The sequence below is a fragment of the Myripristis murdjan genome, chromosome 9 (genome assembly GCF_902150065.1).
Source record: "Myripristis murdjan chromosome 9, fMyrMur1.1, whole genome shotgun sequence".
Lineage (NCBI taxonomy): Eukaryota > Metazoa > Chordata > Actinopteri > Holocentriformes > Holocentridae > Myripristis > Myripristis murdjan.
The window spans coordinates 9538019-9559072 of NC_043988.1; the positions used below are offsets into that span (position 1 = coordinate 9538019).

General features: G+C 44.0%; 3 protein-coding genes across 3 annotated transcripts; 2 read left to right on the plus strand and 1 right to left on the minus strand.

Annotated features, from left to right (window-relative positions):
• Positions 1-9: 9 nt before the first annotated feature.
• hps4 (HPS4 biogenesis of lysosomal organelles complex 3 subunit 2) lies at positions 10-7406 on the plus strand. Its single transcript, XM_030061172.1, has 12 exons — positions 10-389; positions 676-766; positions 981-1124; positions 1250-1357; positions 1655-1771; positions 2294-2388; positions 2476-2545; positions 3429-3553; positions 4427-5123; positions 5642-5768; positions 6141-6252; positions 6670-7406. Exons 1-12 carry the CDS (start codon positions 358-360, stop codon positions 6839-6841), a joined length of 1890 nt encoding a protein of 629 aa, XP_029917032.1. The 5' UTR covers positions 10-357; the 3' UTR covers positions 6842-7406.
• Positions 7407-8075: 669 nt separating this feature from the next.
• LOC115365726 (uncharacterized) lies at positions 8076-9850 on the plus strand. Its single transcript, XM_030060857.1, has 3 exons — positions 8076-8424; positions 9012-9150; positions 9279-9850. Exons 1-3 carry the CDS (start codon positions 8151-8153, stop codon positions 9628-9630), a joined length of 765 nt encoding a protein of 254 aa, XP_029916717.1. The 5' UTR covers positions 8076-8150; the 3' UTR covers positions 9631-9850.
• Positions 9851-12109: 2259 nt separating this feature from the next.
• mlec (malectin) lies at positions 12110-18777 on the minus strand. The gene is made up of 6 exons (XM_030060636.1): positions 18580-18777; positions 17936-18164; positions 17271-17449; positions 16713-16889; positions 15191-15248; positions 12110-14991 (listed from the first exon to the last, which is right to left on the minus strand). The coding sequence occupies exons 2-6, from the start codon at positions 18135-18137 to the stop codon at positions 14747-14749; spliced, it is 861 nt and encodes a 286-aa protein (XP_029916496.1). The 5' UTR covers positions 18138-18164; positions 18580-18777; the 3' UTR covers positions 12110-14746.
• Between the last annotated feature and the right edge of the window lie 2277 nt (positions 18778-21054).

The following is a 21054-nucleotide window of genomic DNA, read 5'->3' on the forward strand; positions in this document are numbered from 1 at the left end:
TACTTTCACATGACTCCTACTGCTTGTGACCCGCATTCCTCTCCAGCAGATATTCGCCCCGTGAGAGGATGATTCACTTTCATTTGCACCCTCCATTAAAACTTTGATAATAAGCACTGACAGATGGAGTAAACATCGGTTGAGACCATCCCGACTTTCCGCCATGGTGTGCTGAAATACTCGAGTCGTAATTTACACCGTTGGATGGGAGAAGTTTGAATATCTGACTCGGCTTTGCAGCTGAACTCGTCCGCGCCGCTTCCTGACATGCTTTGATAATGGATCGGAGATAGCGAATGACTGAGGATCATCTTCCACCTGAGGGAAAGCTGCATTTTTCTTTCCTCCGTGTCAGCGATGGCCGAGAGTGTTATGGCAGAGTCCAGGAGGTGAGATCAGCTGGGGTCCAGGTTTAGTCCTGAGGCGACAGTGCAGATACTGAACCTGTCACACAGCCTCTCCGCCCTGTCCTCTGTGCTCCCTGTAGTGTGCAGTCAGCTGTAACCTGTCTGACCTGCGACCCCGTGTGGTTTCGCACCCATTATTATAGAGTCTGGACATAATTCAAAACACTGCTTCTGCAGGGTAACACATGGCCTCATGTATGATAACAGTGATTCTTCTTGTAGCCATGGCATGCAAACTTATGAGAAAGTTGTTTTCTGCATTTTCCAGGTGTAATTATTTCTTCCTCTATGATGGATCCAAAGTTAAGGGAGAGGGTGACCCTACAAGAGACGGCATCTGCTACTTCTATCCTGAGGAGGTTTGACGCTCAAAAACTACTCTTAACTATTGTTATGTTCACCTTTGATATTTGTCTAATTCATGTCTGGTTGTGCTTAATTTATACTCCTCCTGGCTTGTATTTATTGTTGTTTTGGTGTCTGTGGGGCAGTCCTTAGCTCTGTAACTCCATTTGGTGCTTCAGAAAGAAAGGAGATCATCTTCTCTCTGTCCTGTCCATGTGTTTCCCGCAGACCCCTATCGATAAGCAGGAGCTGCTGTGTGGCCAGCTTGCAGGAGTAGGCCGCTGTGTCTCCGAGCTCTCCTCCTCGCCTGTGCGAATCCTCAGGCTACGCCGCAGCAAGTTTGCAGTCCGCATGAGAGATGACTTCTTCTGGGTGAGCGAGCCCGAATGGGTGAACCAGCATCAACTTTACAAGCCGTTTCTGACTTGGTTTCATCCTGAATGTGCGTCCTCACTGCTCTGGGTTGTGTCTTTTTGTTTTTTTTTTTCTCCCTACAGGCTCTGGGCTGTTCAATGGACGTCCCCACCGTCAGTGTCTGTGAGCTCCTGGACCAGCTGATAAGCCTCTTCTGTTTCTACAACGGCTCTGTCCGCCAGAGCTACCAGGTGCAAGCTTCATTTGTCAAAGCAGTCCTGTAGCACTAACTGTCACAGTCCTGCTGAGAGTAACAAGCGCGTTTCCATGGGACACCTGGACTAGACGTCAGCACCTAGGCAAAGTTGAATAATTTACGTGTACAAGGCCAAATCGCACAAAAAGAACACAACGTGAATTTTGCTCCAAAAGACAGTAGTGCAGTATCAAAAGTTGGGTGTATGGGATAATCTGAATAATGTATTTTAAAGCAATTGTGAAAAACAGAAACGTGCATGCTTTAATTTGAACTTTGTCTTTTGCTGTAGCTGAACAGCCGGGAAGCTCTAGCTGCGCGGTGGGCTCAGTACCTCGCACACCTACAAACAGGATCCACAGAACTTCACCACGTCTTCAGCTGCCTGAGGACCATTGACCCAACTAATGTATGTGCACAGTTTTGTCTGAATGATGAGTTTGACCAGCATGGGATCAGGTTATGACTCTGTCAGCACATACTGTGTTTTGTTTAAATTGCCAATCAAAGCCACCAAGACAAATTCCTGACTAGTAATTGTACTTCCAGAGGCACTTGGTTTTGATTCTACTGAGCAGAGAGGAAAGCTAATACAAACCACCAAACACATGACAATAAAGTTTGGGTATTGCTGGTGAATCTCCGAGGCCCACTGGGCACTTTCAGTGTTTGCTGATGAAATTATGATGTTGTCTTCTTAAATTAGATTTGTAAGACTTCAGTGTTGGGAAAAATTTCCCCGCTTTTGGAAAACACATTCCTGTACATGCCCACCCCTGTCACAATTAATTAGTAGTCAGTTTGTTGTTGGCGTAAAGACAAAATGACGACTGAAAGACATACTTGTATCTCAGTGTAGTCCTTTTAAACATATTTTTTGTTAATAGTTTGTTTTCTTCTGTCTGGTGACGAACTGAACTGCTGTCCTCAGATTGACCCACTTCTCCTGCTCAAAGCCGCCCTCATTCTCCAGGCCTGCCAGCGCTGCCCTCTAGTGTTAGCTGGCTGTATTCTCTTCCGTGGAAGGTAAACTGGTATTTTGACGCTGAACGCCCCTTCAGGATAGAGTTCTGAAACTTGTTCACAAACCAGACTTCTCTCTCTCTTCCGCAGAGTTGTAAGCACACAGATGCCACCAGATCTCACCGTAAAGGTCATGGTTCATGAGAGTGAAACATACAAGGTATGGCCTGTGATTTAGACAAGGTTTTCTCTGACTTTCTCAAGACAGTGACCCACAAACAGATTAGATCACCGGCACCCATTTGATAGAGGTTTGCTGCTGACTGCCCATCTGAGAAAATCTTGTTGGTAAAAATTCAGCAGTGCAGAACAACTCTAAAATACACTCAGTAGCCATTTTATTAGGTCCACCTGTACAATCTAATATAATCCAATGCAACTGTTGTGCCATGAAGTTTCCTTTTTTGCTGCCTATAATGCTCAGGTTTTCTTTCTGTCACAGTAATAGAGGTGTTCATTCACTTCTAGGTTTGCCATTGAGTTAGTGCTGCTGTTGTACTGGACTGCATTTTTATAGAGAGCTGTTTCCAATATTATGTCCCCCTCATTGTATATAAATAGGGAGGGCAAAAAATTAGAAACACCTCTCCGTATAATGTAGTCCAGCACAAACCCTCTGCAAACTACAACCTCAATAATGAACATAGAATTAAATTGACACATTCTCCACAATGTCAACAAAAACTGAACATTATAAACTTTGTTAAAAGGTAGAATTTATGTCAGAGCTGTTGCATTGAACTGAATTAGACTGTACAGGTGGACCTGATAAAGTGGACACTGAGTGCATAAGTAACTTTTATTGGTGAGAGCTGCCCCGGATCTTTTCACTGACCTGCTGAGCCTCCCCATGCCAGTCTGGGTGCTAATGATCACCGCAACATCAGTGTTTCTCCACATGTCAGATATTTTGATGATCTCAAGTTACTAGAAAGACATTTACCTCCTTTCAAAGCTGCTTATAAAGCCGCTCCTTCACTGCTTTCAGAAATGAATGAAGATGATAAAATGAAATGATAAGAGTTTTGTTTATGTTGATTCAGGACCAGAGGCTGAACGGGCTGAGCTCCTCCGGCTCCTCGGGCAGTGCCGTGAGCTCCACCACTGTGTTCCTGACCGTCTCTGACCTTCAGTGCCTACAGTCCTGCCCCGTCGAGAGAGAATTCAGGTAACACGCTGCTCACGCATGGAAGACGTAACAATGCTGAATTCACGTTTCCTGAAATGGTAAATGGCTCTGGCTGTCTGCTCTGCTAGACCTTGCTGACAGAGATAAAATTAAGGCCAGCCTTTGCTGTTTGGTTGTGGTGGTTGTTTATTTTTTTTTTTAATAAAGTGTGCTGTAAGGTAGAGGATCTCAGTTTGTGAATTATCTCGGACTTTATTTGTATTGGTTACAAACATGGTGATAATTGGCTACTTTTGACAGCTTCTACAACATTTTAAAGGAAAATCCAGCCTCACACATATTAACACTGGTTAACAACAGAGATTGGTGATCTACACAGTTTTTGGTGCAGTTTTGTTGTGTTGTTTGATGTTGTGTTTTTGTCAGTCCACACTGAACTCACCAAAAGCCGTGTTCTCAGCATAGCTACTTTTATGTAGACTCATGGATTAGCAGCAACTTTAAGCAGACAGGGAGAAATCCAGCACAGAGGAGCAAGGGCAGACTTCTCTCTCCTGTTCGGCTCTGCTGTAGCTGCAGCTGCTCTCTATGTGCTTCACATTTGGTGGATCTGCCAACGGAAAAGCAGAATTGCACCCTAAAACAACAAAACGGCACCAGAAATGCAATATATTTCATTCCCTCATTTTTAAACCATGTTAATGTGTTTTTTGGCATGGATTTTTCTTTAAATGCTTAAGTGAGGCAAGTTTGACCTATTACTCTAATGATTTTTTTTCTCACACACATAAAGCCGTTTCCCCAGAATTGGCCTTCAGCTCTTACTCACACATTCATGCCTCAACAGGAAGCTTCTCTAACATTTCCCGAAATGTCAGAGTGTCTTATACTCTGACTGTTTCTTCCCTCCAGGTCTCACTCTACCCCAAACAAAGACAGCTGCCCAAAGAAGACCCGTCTGTCAAGAACGTTATCTGACACACCCTCCAGTGATTACGAGCCATCTGAGCCTGATTCCTCTCAGTCCCCCTTTTCAGCCCAGAAGGTTTCCTTCAACCCTCTTTTGTCAGGATCAGATAACTCTGCGTGTAGCCCGAGTCTGTCGCAGACTGCTGCCGATCCACCCGACACTCCACTCCACTCCCTCAAGGATCCTTTCCTAAATGGAAAAATCTCCCATGAAGTCGAGGAGGAAGCGCTCCAAGAGTCGTATTATCACAGTTTTCATAGCAATGGTGGTGGAAGCAGCCAGATACATATCGAAGGAGACAGCTCTACGCTTGAGGAAATGTCTCATGTTAACGGACAGGAGGGAGACGGCGCCACAGCTGACAGAGAGAGGCCTGGAGCTCGTGGGGCGACGCTGTTTGACTACAGAGGAGGTGAACCTGGGAATGGAGGTTCACACGAAGATAACGCTGGCAGCGTGAATACAGGAGACCAGCGGGCTGAGAGGGGAGGGATCCCTCCCTGCTCCTCGCTTTTTGACAACCCAGCAGAGGGTCCCCTGGTCCCTATGACTCTGTACCAGCACCGGGTGAAAGGCTTGGTGCTCGCCCTGCTTGTGGAGCCGCACTTCCAGGATGACACAGCTGCCATGGAGGAAGTGGTGAGGAAATGAGGAGGCTCCACTAATAACTGCAAAGTGATTTCATGTCATCTTGAAAGTTTGTGGTCATGAAAATGTAAGATAAAATAAGTGTTTTAAGGTTTTTGAAGTTGGTCAGATGGTCTTGGAAATGCTTGCATAAACCCTAAAGAGTGATGACCCAAATTTTTGTGAAGCATTAAGTTGCAGTGCAGATCATATGATGATACTGAGAGCTCTGGTCTGCAGGCAGCTCCACTTCTCTGACTCCCAGTGGCATTTTAATTCTTTCAGTGCCCGTGAGATGTAGAAGCAATCATCACTGAGTTTAATTTGTGGAAAGCAAGCTTCATGTTATGTCCACCAAGACAACATCCAGCTCTGAATTTGACAAAAAAGAAAAAAGATAAACATTAAACATTCAGGCATAAATTTAAGTCCTCCCAATTTAAAAGTACATGAGTGCAGTAATTAGGCATTGAAATGGTAATATGTGGTTTTGTCAGCCAATCTGCTCTCCCTTTGTGGTTTGTATCCAGTATCACAGCAGCCTAGCATCACTGAATGGACTGGAGGCCCATCTCAGGACCATCACTCCAGGGGCCGGGGGCCCTCAAGGGCCCTACATCTTTGCCCACTTTGACTGTCTTCAAAACACACTGACAAGTAAGCCCCTCCCAACCCAAACACTCTCAGATATCGCTCTTCATTCACTCTTTGGCTCTCCCTATATGTGTATGTTGTATGACTCTCTTCTCTGCATCTTTATCTCATGTCTGATATTTCTGGAATTCTGTCTCTTTCAGCCTCCCAATATTCACTTTTCTGCTAGAGTGAGTATGGGCTCTGTGCCACACTAACTCCTCCTGGGGAATGGGGATTTTGTGTGATTAAACTGCTTTTGACAGTTTAGTCTTTGTCTTTGCATGAGCTAGTAGGTAACCGGTAGGACTGTGATCACCATTCCTTTGTGCGGCATGCGTGCCTGTGCAGGCTAATGTGGTATTGAGAGTGTTGTTATTGTGTGTCTCTCTGCAGCCAACCTGTCTGGTCGACCAGGGGGAGCCCAGGAGCGCTCCTTTGTGAGAGCCACATCGCTTCTTCACTCGCATTTTTGTAACACTGAAACTCTGCAGGAGGCTATTATCAGGTCGGTATGGCAGTGATGTGGTGGTGGGGATGTGGGGGGAGGTCGGGGTCTCTTGCCTTTCATAGCTCCTCCAGAAGAAGTCGGGGGCAGGGGGCCGTCAACACTACGCTGCATCTGTCAGTTCATAGAGTTTGACTGCTTTGTTGAAATCATGTCCCACCATTCTCAAAACACTCTTCCTCTATTTGCACTGATAAAACTGTTGAGCTGTTTCTCCTCCTGTTTCTTTCCCAAGCACTTCTCTGCCGTATGTGATGAAACACTGAATGCATGGATGTTTGTTATATACCTCTTTGGGGTTCTGTGCCTTTTACCCTTGTGCTCTTTACCAGTGGTTGGCTTATTCTGCAGTTGCACTACAGAAAAAGCATAAGCTGAGTGCCTAAAATCGTAATGTGTGTGATGTTTTGAGCACAGGAATGCCGGGGCTGCTGTGTATGGAACCCGCAACGTGGCACAGGAGACTTACTTCCTGCAGCATGGTGGCAATGTGAGGAACTCGGGGATCCCTAACCACCAGGACAGCGCTTTCTCCCTGCCCAGCAAGGCCCGCCACAGACTGCTGAAACACGGGGTCAACCTGCTCTGATGGAGAGGGGCTCCAGCTCCACTCTGTGTTGACAGAACTACTGTTTTTTGCTGAGTGCTGAACGCTTGTTTCATGAATAACCTTTGTGATTAAGTATGCAAAGACAACAGGAAAGATTTGAGGAAAGAGCTACGATTAAAAGCTTACTCTGTGTTTTGTAACGTCCATGGTACGCTGCACACATTTTGCAACCCGGTCATTTCACAAATACTTACAGTTCACTCAAGTCCTTCACACACTGAATGTATTTTTGTCTCCTATTTCTGTTTACTCCGGAAAATGAAAGTCAAACAAAATTCAAACCTTATACATTTTATCTTTGTATAGTCTTAAAAGCATATAATGCTCTCAGGTAATTATATAAACCCTGAAATAAAGTGCTTTTTATTAAAATGTGTATTTATTTCAAATCAGTTATTTGGAAATGATGTTATTTAAATGTTGAACTGTTAGATCCACTATAGTTGTTTTCCTTGTAAATGTTATTGTTAAAAAAGCCTATCTTTATTTTAGGCCTCATATTGTGTATCAATACTGGAAAAATAAATGAATACATAATCCTCTCCGTGGTGAGTTTTGTGTAAGCTACTTTTGTAAATGCTTGTTTTAAACCGCAGGGGCCACACGGCCTTAGCAGGGCAATCAGCGGCCTGCAAGTGACCCTGCATCTGGCTTCATTGTTTCCCACCGTATAACTGCATTGTTAAAACGGGTTTAAAACGGGCTGGATGTGTAATTTGTAAAAAGCTGAGCACATGCGGTTAAAATGTTACTATGCATGCTCTATCAGAATATTTCTGTGCTTTACATCTTGCAAATAAGGTCGTTCTTGATCGTCCAAATATAGTGTAATTAGAGTCATTAGCTAAGTAGCTGAATTTGAATGGATGGGGTCGGCGCTCTTGGGGCGCCTCATTATGCAAGTGCATTAAAAGAAACCGGTGGGGGGCAAATGGGTGGTAAAAAGCACGAAACAAAAAGAGGGGCAGGGACAGCGAGGAGGGCCAGAATTCAAATTCTAAGTGGCAAAATGTCCCCATTGTCATTGGAGGTATATAGGCCAAGCAAGGGGGCAAACCGAACCCCTCGGCGCACGGAGAGCTGGCACCACAGAGAAGCTGCCTGTTATCCACCACAGAGGCTCTCCAGACGCACCAAGATCGCCATGCCTTCCTCGCATTGCTCTTGGGTTGCTTTAATTTTTCTCTCGGTGGTGACAAATGACACGGGGGTCTCGAGTCGCGCAGTGGACAGTGGACTGGGATTTCTCTCACAGCTGCCTACTATACCGTACAGGCCATCTTTACGCATGGACGCCCTGAGGCGGTGGAGGCGAGGGATTACGGAGGCGCACCGGGAGCGGTGCGCGGAATTGGCGGCTCCATGGGTGGAAACCACACAACCTGTTCAGGATAATGCAACGATGCTCCGGATCCGAGTGCGACCCCTTTCTCCCGGAGGCTCCCAGGGATTTATTTTCCCTGGAAAGGCCCTTTTCAGCTTTGTCCGACGGGTTTATCACTGCTGTCAAGAAGGACTCCAGTGCGGAGGCGTCAAAGGAATTCAAGGTCGCTTGAGTGGAGGTAAAATACACTCACAAAATAAACGTGCCACATAAAGTTGTAGACCTAAGATTCACCATCAAACTACCGGAGCAGCTCGGTGTGTTGTGCTGGAAAGCTGTGGCTCCCAAATTGGGTCCTGGGACGCGCTGTTGTCCCCAAGGGCCTCACTGCGAATTAGAAACTAGTTGACTGTAATGAGTAGGCTCTGACTTAATCCACCAGAAATGACCTGATTTGATATGTAGGAACAATTAATCTCTACTTATATCCACTTATATCCTCGCTACAATCCCCAAATTGACCCAGAGGACAGCAGTAAATCAGGCACGCAGCGGAACAAGCCTCTAACTTGCTGTTGCACTCAGACACATAATTCCTGTTACTTCATTTTAAGTTAATTGGAGTTATTGAGGCTGTGAGCAAACCACTGGGAACTGCAGTCAATGTCTGTTAGTTTCATAATGGTCGAATTGCTGAAATAAGATCAGCACCAAAATCTAATCAGTTGGGGCAAAAGGGACAAAATTATGCCAAATTGGTGACAATTTAGTGTCTGTGACGTGCCATGATTCTTATGGATGCACACACTTCCCCTCTAGATGCAGACGTGGAGTTTCTCCTGACCCGGGATGTTTTGTCTGCGGGGGTCAAGAAAGCTGAGCTGCACCTCCAACTTTTTAACCCAGGGCACCTGGACATCCAACCTGTGCTTCCATCCATGGCAAAGCGCAGCCTTCCAACACGGTAACACCTCTAATCTATCTATCTATCTATCTATCTATCTATCTATCTATCTATCTCTCTATCTCTCTATCTATCTATCTATCTATATCAGGCCTGGTTGTCATCCTGTCATGTGCCCCCTCCCTCAGGTACAGCTCGTGGTCCCAGGGCGACACGGTGGAGCTCAGGGTGGATCTGCTCTTCCTCTTTCGGGGCCTGCAGGAGGCGGCAGGTGGGGCCGGAGGGGGTCCCAGCCTGGTGCACATGCGGCGGGTGGGCTTTTTTTCCAGGAGGGGTCCTCCTCTGCCACCTCGAGAAAGGTCAGCCCCTCGGTCCCTGCAGGACACCCAGGGCGATGTGAGGGGGGAAGGGCTCAGTGCACTGCCTGGTCTGGAGCTGGGCCTTGCCCTGGGCTGCAGCCGGGCCGGATCCGCGGAGTCCTGTGAGCCCAGTGGTGTTCACCTCCTGCACAGCCCCTTCGTAGCTCTGTCCTACAGATGAAGCCGGATACTCAGTACAAACTGAAGGACACATGTCATCTGCAAAGCAAACTGAAAACAAACAAACAAACAAACAAACCATCTCAACGCGTACGGGAGAATTAATGCACTTCAACAATGCCAAATTTATTAATTTATGTATGTTTTGTTTTGTGAATAAGATAATTTGTTAATATGTAAATCGTGTATATTGCATATGTTTATGGATTCATTCTAGCTCAGTGTGATAAAGCCTCATGACAGCTGTCTGTCAAAGGTATAGAAGTGTTTTATTAAAGGATCAGACTGCAGTGGGATCATGGGATAATAGTTCCCTTTGTTCAGCTGTTTTCCCCTCATTTGGTCCCACACAAGGCTTCCAATTTAACACCTCTCAGAAATGAGGTTCTGTTTTAAGCAGTTTTCACAGTTGGTGGAAAAAGGTGGAGAAAACAACACCTGGACAAACACAAGCCTGTGCATGTGCTGTGGAAATGACACTGCTGTATATAGCTGTGGGAGCTCTTTTTCCCCCTTATGAAACAACGGAGAATGTGTTGGATTAAATTTAGCACAAACATAAAACCAAGATATATGACATTTGCAAGAATACTTGGTGTTCAGTATCTAAACTACTGAGGGAACAATTTATTGCATGGTCAAGCCCCTCCCAGAGAATAAGATTATTGCATTATTGACTATTAGAAAGTGCTCAGTGTTAAAAAGGCAGGAAAGATTAACTTGCTTTTGCACATGAAGAGAACCGACTCAGGTGGTGTTGGGATCCTTAAAATAATAGCAACACGATTAGATAAAATAGCACATTTATTAAAAAGACAGCATTTATCAGCATTTCCCATTTTGCAGATATATGCCACAGCTGAGTAAGATTGGAGATCTCAAATACATCTATCAGTCCACCTGCTGCTGCCTGTAGCCCTCAGAGTGGATGTAATTTATCCAACACATTGAACTATACAGTAGGATGCATTATTCACATTTAGCACACACACACTCACACTCACACTGTGATATGTGGTGGGCCTTACTAGATATTTGGTCTGCTGCCTGGATGACTAAATTGTGGCTGGTGTTTTGCCTTTCATATTCATCTTACATGTTCAGGTACTTTGGGAAATAAGTATAGACACGGAGAAATAACAGCACACTGCAAATGAAGGTTATCTTTTGAGCTGCACTTGAGCCATTGCAAACCGATTTCTTTGATTCATTACAGAGCAGTTAGAAAAAGAAAAAGAAAAAGAAAAAATCTCTTAGGATGATTTGACAAATGAAAAGACGCCAAGAGTGCCGGGCTTCTGGGAGGGTGGTGGTGACAGCATTTCTGAACAAAAACAAAACATGACGAGCAAAATGTTTTCCCTGGTTTATTCACCGCTTTCCAAGGCAAGGAAAGAAATAAGGAGGAAGGGAAAAAAAACGAGGAACCCTTTAGCATCATGTTTGAACATTGTGTGTAAAGAGCTGGGATGGAATGACAGCAATTCTTTGGTTTTTAGGTGAGAGAAAGAAAAAAACACTTAAGAGCAGGATCTTCACTCCACTCCATTTCATAAGATGCAAGATGTTTTTATTCACCATATCCTCCAGCAGGAGTGATGTGCAGAAAAATTTCATGTAGAGCTAAAAACATGAGCAGTCGGAGCAGTTTGAAACAGCTGCTGAACGTACAGGTTACACATCTTTTTTTCTTAAAAACCTCTCACAAACGTTTTTGACTGGCTTTGCTCCTAGAAAAGTTGAGGTTAATTTCAGTCAATACAAGAAAGTGTGTCACAGAAAACACTGGTGTTCTGACTCTCCACTGACAGATGAGCAGGAATCAGTGACTGAAATTGCTGCAGCAAAGTGACTTAACGGAGCTATTTTTTTTTTTTTACTCCTAACAAGAGCTGGTGATAGTGGAATGAAAATCTAGCCCCAAAACGAAAGAAAAAGATGACCAATGAAATACAAGCACAACAAAAGAGGGACCTCAAAGCGAATGATGGTAAAGCACAATGTATTCAATAATCAAGGCAACAAAGACAGACAGAAATACACACAAATGACAGAGATATTTTTTTTTTAAAATACATGAGGCAGTGCAAAATGTCACACCAATAAAATATCACGTTTAAAAAGTCAAACAAAACAGATCCTGAGGAAAAATTCAAAGATACAAATCCAAGCGTTATTATAAAATATCTCCAGATTAATCCCGCTCTGATTTAAATTACACATAACAGAATGCAACATCCCACATTTTCAGGCATTATCTCATTTATTTTGATTTTCTGACAGTCAGGACATCTGGCTGCCCGGTATGTTCTTCTTCTTATACTCTGTACCAACAACCGTTCCTCCCCAGCAGAAAGGCCACAAAAGTCTTCTTCTCACACTCACACACACACTCACACGCACGCACGCACGCACACTCACACAAAATAAAATAAAATTTAAAAAAAAAAAAAAAAAAATCAAAAACTTAACACCTCAACTAGAACACAAAAGTGATGAAAACATAAACTGGTGCCACACTACAGTAAGTGTGATTTTTTTTTTTTTTTTTTTTTGTACCTTATATACACACGCATCTGTGTAGACTTAATTTGCAGAAGAACAGAAGGTGGTGACTTTGGTGCTCAATTAAATGATCTTTTTGCATCTTTTCAGAGAACAAAAGGTGCTTACATGTCTTAAAATGAGTCGACTTTTCAATTTAACAAATCAAACAAACCAGCCATCAGCTGACCAGCAAGCATTTTCTAGCAACCATTTCTTGCCCGCTAATGATGAACATGGGAAGGGAGTATCAAGGAGTGAGAAAGGATCCACAGCACCTGTATTATCAACCGTTTGTCAAGTGCTGTATGTAGCAACAGCAAGACTAGCATAGGGGCTGGGGGACGGTTAAGACACATCAGAAAAACAGGCAAAGTTTACAAAACTGTCCTTCTTGGAGTAGAGCTAAGCACTTAACGGAGGTAACAAGATATATAAATAGGAGGGATTGAGAAACAGCTCGACAAAGCTGCTGTTCACTATGGAAAGCAAAAGGGATATCGATGTCGAAGAGTCGATGGTACATGGGCACAATCTTCTACTAGACAAAAACAAAATAATAAAACAAGAAAAAGAAAAAAGGCGTACATGGTGACACTTTCCTCAACCTACTTAAGACCGTGACGGACTCAATGGCACTGAACCACTTTCCACTGAAAGTTCACACTGAATTCAAACAAAAATCATACAGTCAACAATGAAAAGGTTTTAAGACAACAGATTTTGGGAAAAAAGGAGAAGGTCTTTGTGTGAAATTCAATGTTTGATTTGAAACATCCAGTAAACTTTTGTTGTTCTAATGAAACTGAAGTTGTGCTTTCTTTCATCTCACTGCAAGTGGAAAAAAAACAAAACAAAAAAAACAAGTCATGTCCATGGTGCCAGTACAGGGTCTCTGGGGTGACATTTGATGTATGAGACAAAAGAAAAGACTGATACTGAGTCAAACTGTTTGGATGTTTAAAATCTCAGCTGGCCTGTGCTCCTGTTTTCTGCTGTCAGCCTCATCAAATGGTCTGCACTTTTAATCTAAAATGTAATTTCATAATGGACAGCAAGGAAAACCAATTACACACCAATGTCCCCATTGACTATATAAGTGGCAAATAAATTTGGCAAAGCACCCTGGTTCTCTAAACGGATTCTCATATCAGTGAGCATACATGCAAATACACCCACCTCAAGCACTTGCCACACAGATATCATGGAATTACATTTGCAAAAACCTTTGCTTTTCAGGGCTTTAGCAAAAATCAAACAGGTTATCACTAAGTTTTTTTTTTTAATAAAATAAAAACATTCTTTGGTGAAAACAAAAAGGCAGGCATGTGTAATTATAAAATGAGTGGAAAAGGCAAAGATCACATAGCATATGGTGCTGTGAACGTTCTGTAAAGACTCATTTGAGCTTTAGCAAAGTATTTCAACAGAATCACAGCACAAATGGAGTGGCCTCTTGCTAACTGCAATTATGGTACCTTGAACTAAAACAAACACGGGTTAGCACTACAAAACAAACAAACAAACAAACAAAAAAAAAAAACTGTCTTGCCATGCAATTTCTAATTAATCTAATTCATAGTGTGTCTGCCTCACGCAGAAATCCAACAAGTGCTAACTAATGGACTCTGGATTAGTCTGGATCACTGTTGACTTGGTCCTGACTTCAGCACTGGATGGGATGATCCCATAGAATTGTTTCATATATTTCCACATAGCACAACAGAACTGTGAAACCCAACCTGTGCTTGTGCAAAGGCAAGCCAAGCTTTAACTTTTAGACAGCATGAAAGCATGTACGCCTGGCAGCTAGAGGGTTGACAGAAAATTGCCTCTTCAAAACAAATCATGGCATGTGCATGGCTGCACTTAACTTAGGACTAACTACACTGGAGTGGAGAGACGCAAACATGTAATGAGCTGAGGAAAATGGCAACCGTTTATCCACTGACCATCTGTGTCATGCTTTCTATTCAATTAGCCAATTTCAAAGCAACACAATTTACATAAAATTCATCCAATTTCAAGGTTAACACATTTCTGACCAAATGCTGAGCAGGGCTGTTCAACAGAATGTGCTTCCTTGCTTCATCCGGTACAAAACACTGCTTTTAGTTTACAAAATGGGCTGAGACCGATCACTCCTGAGCATCCCCGTGGTTTCACACCTAGAAGAGTGGCATCTGTAAATCTTGCCCAGTCTTTTGAGTGGAAATGACTAACATTGTTCAGATGGGTCAGCAGAGGTGGATGTAAAACACATTCACACAGAAGCGCGCAGCACACACTTCCTACATCCCCTTTTCCTTTCCTCAATGTGAATGATTCAACAACGAAGGCGTTTTGTGCCTCATCTTGCAGCTGGCTTTCCAAAAATCACTGTTCCTCTGTTTGTTTTTTGTCCTCGATCGTCAAGATTTTCTGTGAGCCTCGCGCTCCCTCCAGTCTGTATGCTTTTACCTGTGTCGCTGTTGTCACTTTGACCCCCCCACCCCTTCCCTGTCTTTCTCTGTCTCTATCTTCACAGTCTCCCGTCCGACTCATCCTCCCGTCGTTCCCTCCATCTCAAGTTCTCACAGCCGACAAAGGCAGAACAGTGTGGGGATGAACACCCCGAATGCAACCAGGATGGGGAACATAAGGCTGCTGTTGTCGGCTGCGTAGGGGTTTGGTGTTCGAGGGCCCGACTGGACCCGGTACTTGGGAGCTGCTGAGGCACTCTTCTTCCCACCTTCTTCGCCTCCCTCGCTATCCTCCTCTTCCTCTTCCTCTTCTTCACGCTTCTCCAACCCAGGGTGAGGCTGCAGTTTTGGTACATCTATGAAAAATCATTTAAAAAAATAAATAAAAAATAAAAACACACATAAGAGAAGATGGGGTTGCCCCCAACCATAGAAAGCAAAACATGAAACTTGAAACTGAAAAAAACATTCACATTTATTTGAGCAAGATCTTACCAAATCGTCAGAATTTGTGCAGAATGCTAAAGGTTATGTTTACAGGCTCATGAGACTCACCCTCTGACGTCCCCTTCATTACATAGAGAGCGCAGATCTTGGGGTTGTCATAATAACCCTGGAACGAACAGAGGGACAGGTCATCATTACACAGTAAAGATAACAATGTCAGATTAAAGCAAAATCCACCCTGGAAAAATACTACTCACACCTTTACTCATTACCATACACATGTAACTGCTGTGGCTCCCTCACAGCCGTTCATCATGTTTGCTTTTGCAAGAAACACCTATTAAGTGGTTGGAGCACAGCTGATCCTTCCCACAGAACATGAAACTCATAATTTGATACAAACCAAACCATGACAAAACTGACTACCTACTTTGTTTTTAGTCCAAATTTATCTCACTGTATGATTAAAAGTTTAAAGAATGTACATGATGGTGCAGGTGGATTTCCACAGAACTCATGGAGAGTGCAAAAACAAAAACACCTGGGCCAGTAACATTTTGCCAGTTCATTGCTGGAATACTTTTTCCTTCTCTGCAAAAAGAGCAGGCGGTGTGTCCCACTTGCGTCTTTTTAGAGGGAGAAAGAAGAGACGGTTATGGATGGGAAAAAGGGGGTCACTGCAGAGAGAGCGCTCCAGCCAGGATATGAACCTTTTCAAAGTATGCCACCCTGCAAATTTAACCACACAGCTTCATGGTCCACAGCAGAACTAACAATCTCTATTTCAAACAAAGACCTGAAGGGGATACTAGCCACATATCAATTCATAAATTATCCCAATGGACCAGAGAAGCCCTATTAGTATTTGTGAAGAAATTTGAGAGTAACAGTCTAGCTTTATGGACTTTCAAGTATGTTGCTTTCAGCTTCCAGAACCAGATGAGCATTATTAAATACTCCAATTTCCAAACAATTGAATGTATTTCTACAAAAATGCAGAAAAGGGCACTCTTTCATTTTGTAAACTAATTGGATGGAACTATACATCAATGTGATGCAAGAATAATCAAAGGTACAAAACATCTCAATGTAGACATTAATCTGCACGATTTCGAAGTAGTCTTTACAGATGTAAGCCCAAAACAATGCCTTTATATTTATATTCAAAGCAGTGGTGTCCAAGTAGGTGCCATGCAGGGCTGAGAGCGTGCAGGTTTTCATTCCAACGTGACTTCACCAATTAGCCCAACTTCAGCCACACAGGAGGAACCAACTGGTGAAATAAGCTGGTGTTGTCTTCGGTTGTAATGAAAACCTGCAGTCCCCTGGGCCTTTGTGGCACACAGCTGCCTATTCCTGACTTATGAAAAGTCGCTTTAAAAAAACCCTCAGGAAACCACCACTTTTGCCCTCACTGTGGGGTGACAACGTGCTATGAAAACAACGCACACCTGTTTTTGAGTTCTGACACTCCAGGATGATAAAAGAAGAGTCATCTCATTGCTTAAGCGGACTTTGCAGTTTTCCCATACCAGTTTCATTGTGTAATGAATTACAATTGTTTTGTGGTGAATAAACCAAAGTCAAGACTCCAATCATTTTTACATGAATCCACCTCAAAACAACTCACTTTGACAAACTCCACGTTAAGCTTGCCGTTGAAGGTGGACACCTCTCCATGCACGCTAAGCTTGCCCCGTCGGATGGAAAAGGGCACGATCTCATCGTGAGCTGTGCTGTGACCCACGCGCTCAAAGATGTCCAGGTCTTTCACCACCACATGGCCATTCAGACGGACATCAAACACCTGGAAAAGCATCATCCCCAAGTAGCAAGGATTAACAATGTTTAAAACACACACACACAGCCTTGTGCTTTCATTCGTGATAAGATGGGTATTGAATTGGCTGAACACTGTTTGCATAGTGAAAGGGAGGTCTGGTGGAGATATGAAATGAACCAGCGACATTAGCACATGCTCCACTGATAGCCCCTTTGCAAATGAGGTGCAAGTCCATGAATAGCATTCTGCATGCACCCATTGTGCTTGTACTGCCCATTCAAAAGCCCAGAAGAAAATGACACCTTTACCAAAATACATTACAAACAAGACAATACAAACAAACATTTAATGGAGTGGGAGCAAAGTAAGTGAGAATGACTATCCATGCTTCACAAAGTGGCTTACCTTTTGCTGAGACTGGGCAAAGTAGACCTCTGCATACTTCATGACTAATATATAGTCTCCCTCCTCACGAATGGGGATTTCATATCCAAATGTGTCCTCATTATAGCGCTCTGTCTGGTAGAGAATCTGGTCTTCTGGACTTGAGCGCAGTATGGGCAGGCGCACGCCGTAATCAGATGCTACAGAGGAGGAGAAAGGCATCAGGTCACATCCATCTCATAATCAGAACATGAAATACTATTAGACTGACTGTGCTCAGTGTCTCAAGCTAAGCTGCATACTTAAAGTCCTGACCTTTTCTTTCACTTAATGCAGCACAGTGGCACGACTATATCAAATTGCAAGACCCTGTTCACTCTACTTAGCAATTACCTCTGCCCCCATAACTCAGGCTGAGAATTTCCCTGTGTGGTCAGTTTTTATCATATCATCACCTCTTTTTCCCACATCCGGGGTGAGGGGAGGAGCTGCAGCCTGCGAAGCTGACTCCTCATTGGCTTGTATTTACTTGCGGAAGCCACAACCATACACGGTTTCTGCAGGGAATTTCTATTTCTTTGAGTTTTGAGGAACAGCTTCACCCTGCAACGTCACTCCCATCAGCACCGTGCACAAGGCAAAGCAGAGCCATCTGGCCACTCAAACCGCTGATAGTATCCACTCACCTTTCCCAACTTTTCCTTCCAAGGGGTCCTTTTTGAAATGAATACCGTGCATGTCTATGTGCGCCTCCCCTCCGGCGTTTACAGCCCAGATGACCCGTTCAGAGAGGCTCGGGCCGCCGCCGTCCGCCCAGCACTGCTCCGCCAGCAGCGACAGCAGCGCTGCGAGCAGCCAGGCGACGAGCTGTGCCGTGACCCGCTGCATTGCCGTCCACTGCTCGGTCCGAGGACTCTGTAGGAGAGACGACAGCCGACTGACTAGTTAGCCTGGGCTGCAAGGAAGGAACCCTCCCACATTTTCCCCGATATGGTTAGCTAGCGTCAGGAGCTAGCCAGCCTGTCTCATGATGACTTTACGTCCTATGCAACATGATACCAACAGCCAGCATGCTAACGGCAACAGCACGAGCCACCGGCAGGAAATGTTAGCATACACACCAACAAACCGACAGCTGAAATGATAACTGCACCCACTAGCTCAACGCATTTGTATTCCTCTGTCCGTATTGATTTAGCAAACATTACAGCGTGGAACAAGCAGCTAGTAACAGTGGCCAGTTAGCGAGCTAGCTACCTGTCTAACCAGAAATACTTGGTCTATGAAACCGCCCGGCTAAGACACGCATTCAAATTTCCCGTTTTCTTACCTTCCCTTTTCACGACTTCCTCCGACCTATCTTTTGCGATGTGTAAGCTTGGCTTTCTCTGTTGTTACAGTGTCACCAGTTGCCCACACTCCACAGTCTAAGCTAACTTTCCCGTGCAGGTCTCCTTAGCCGCTGCTATCCCCTCTCAGCCCGATAGACTGACGTTGACTTTCATTGAATGAGTGCAGCTGCGAGCCACAGCGGCTGCCCGTGTGCAGGGGGCGGGACCGTGCCACCTAACTTCACGTTCTCAATAGCGGCTGACTGACAGGCTTTCTGACCAATCACATTCCTCTGTCGGCTAGCTCTGACATTTGCTGTGGTTGATGATTTTACAGAATATTTTCTCAAAAATATTAGCCAAAGAGTTCATGCTAACAAAGACTGAGATATTACTCATGTTAAACAACCGTATTTTTTTTTTTTTTTTTTTTTTTTTTTGCAGATGAACGTTGCATAATGAATTCAATTATTATTTTTGGCTTAATATTATATTCCAAAAATTATTTGGCTTAGGAAAGATACCCTCCTGTTACATTTTTAAAGATTTTAAAACATATTTGAATACTAATGAAAAGTTAAAACTCGGAAATCACATACTGAAAAAAAAAAAAAACTTTTAAATTACTTCGACATTTTAAATTTACTCCAGTTAGTTAGCAGACCCGGAAGTCTCTTTCCTTTCCCCTACATTGTGCATTTTGTTATTTGTTGCTCATTGTAATTTACTTTTATATTATTTTATATTGAAGTATATTTACAGTCGTTTCTATTGGAAAATGTATGTGCATATATACTTAATGTACTTGACCTGATTTTTTTTTTTTTTTTTTTTTTTTTTTTTTTTTGCTGTGGTTGAGAAGTTGATTGGATAGGGAAATGCTCTACAGTGCAGACTGAACTTAACACCTAACTGTCATACCTGCCAGTTTTTCATGTCAAGAGGACGTTTTTCTTTTCAAAAATGTTGACTGATATACCAGTCGACAACAGCATCAGCATTTCAGTTTAGGATAACTGGTAATAACCGAAAAAAAATCACAATTTTGAGTTGAATGAGTTTGTTCAAAGTGAAGCATGCAGCCCAACTCTGGAGGGGTGGCAGCGCTGTACCAGAGGTCTTGCTGCACCCATCATTGTCTTGCCTCCTAAACATTCCTGAACTATTAGAGACTGAAGTTGTGTTTCTTGTCAAGTGAGATGCTTCCTGCCACCGCAGGATGATGTGCCTCTCCTCATAGATATAGAAACGTTTCTATATCTATGCCTCTCCTAACATAAGACAGGGAGGGTGGAGTGCGGATGTGAGAGGGGCCGGCCCGGGCTGCTCCGGGATCCTGCGGTTTGGTTGAGAGCTGCACCGGTGTTCTGTCCGGAACAAAGGCAAATTAAAAGTTTAATATGTGTTTGTTACTGACTCTTGATTCTTGTACCCACAGGTTCAGTCCACTGGTCAAACCCATCAGTCCAAAAGGTGCAGGGGGGTACCTGTCCTGGCCGGGCGGTGCACCGGAATCCTGTCAGTCCCCGGACACACTCCCCGGCAGCCCCGCGGTGTTACCGTGTCGGCACCGCCGGGGCCTCGGTGATCCGTCCCGGGACAGACACCTGAAGCTCGCTGCTAGTCCACACGTGGCCACCGAAGACCACTTCTCCCCCTCGCGCCGTTTGGTACAGTCCCGACTCTTGTCCAATCAGGAGAGTCCAACGCAGCGCGCACGCGGTGCACTGTGGGTTTGACGAAAGGAATGAATGAAGATTGTTGCCATGGCAACAGCAATATAATACCTCTAGGCCTATATATGACAGTAAAGCCCTTGATAGGAGGTTTTCAGCCACGTTGAGTCCTTTTTGTAACAGCAGCCATTGGCCTGTGTAGCCACGCTCAGTGCAGATGAGGCATGCAAAGTTGCATGTGTGTTATGGTGTATTTAAACTGTCTGTCACACGTGTTGTTACAGCCTGGCCACAATCTGCACTAACTTCCCAGGAAACTCCAAGTCATTTGCATTCCTACATGCAAACATTTGTTGCCATCAGCTTTTGGCTTCACTGCTGCATAATCCCAGCAACGCTCCTCCGGAAGACCAAGCAATACTGACCCACGAGGCAGTGTGTTACAGTGCCATGTTGTCGTGGGTGTTGTTTCCTCCAAGATGCAAACTTCTGCTTGCAGTTAATATCACCAAACTAAAGTGAAATGTGTTAGCATAGGTGTCACTGTTAAAAAAATAAACTAGATCAGAGCATTGCAGTCATAATGTCAGTAAATGTCTCAGTGTGTGTTTGTTTCCATTAATTTGCAATTGTCCTCTGACTATTTTCAAGAATCAGTGAAATGATAAAATCAGCACCATTTCTGCTACCTGATGCCTTGTCATGTTTGCTGGGGGATGTTTATGAAGCTGCTGGAGTTGTAAGGTAAGCAGAGAAAACCATGAAGACGGCACAAGGCCTGGCTCTGTTGCTCAGACA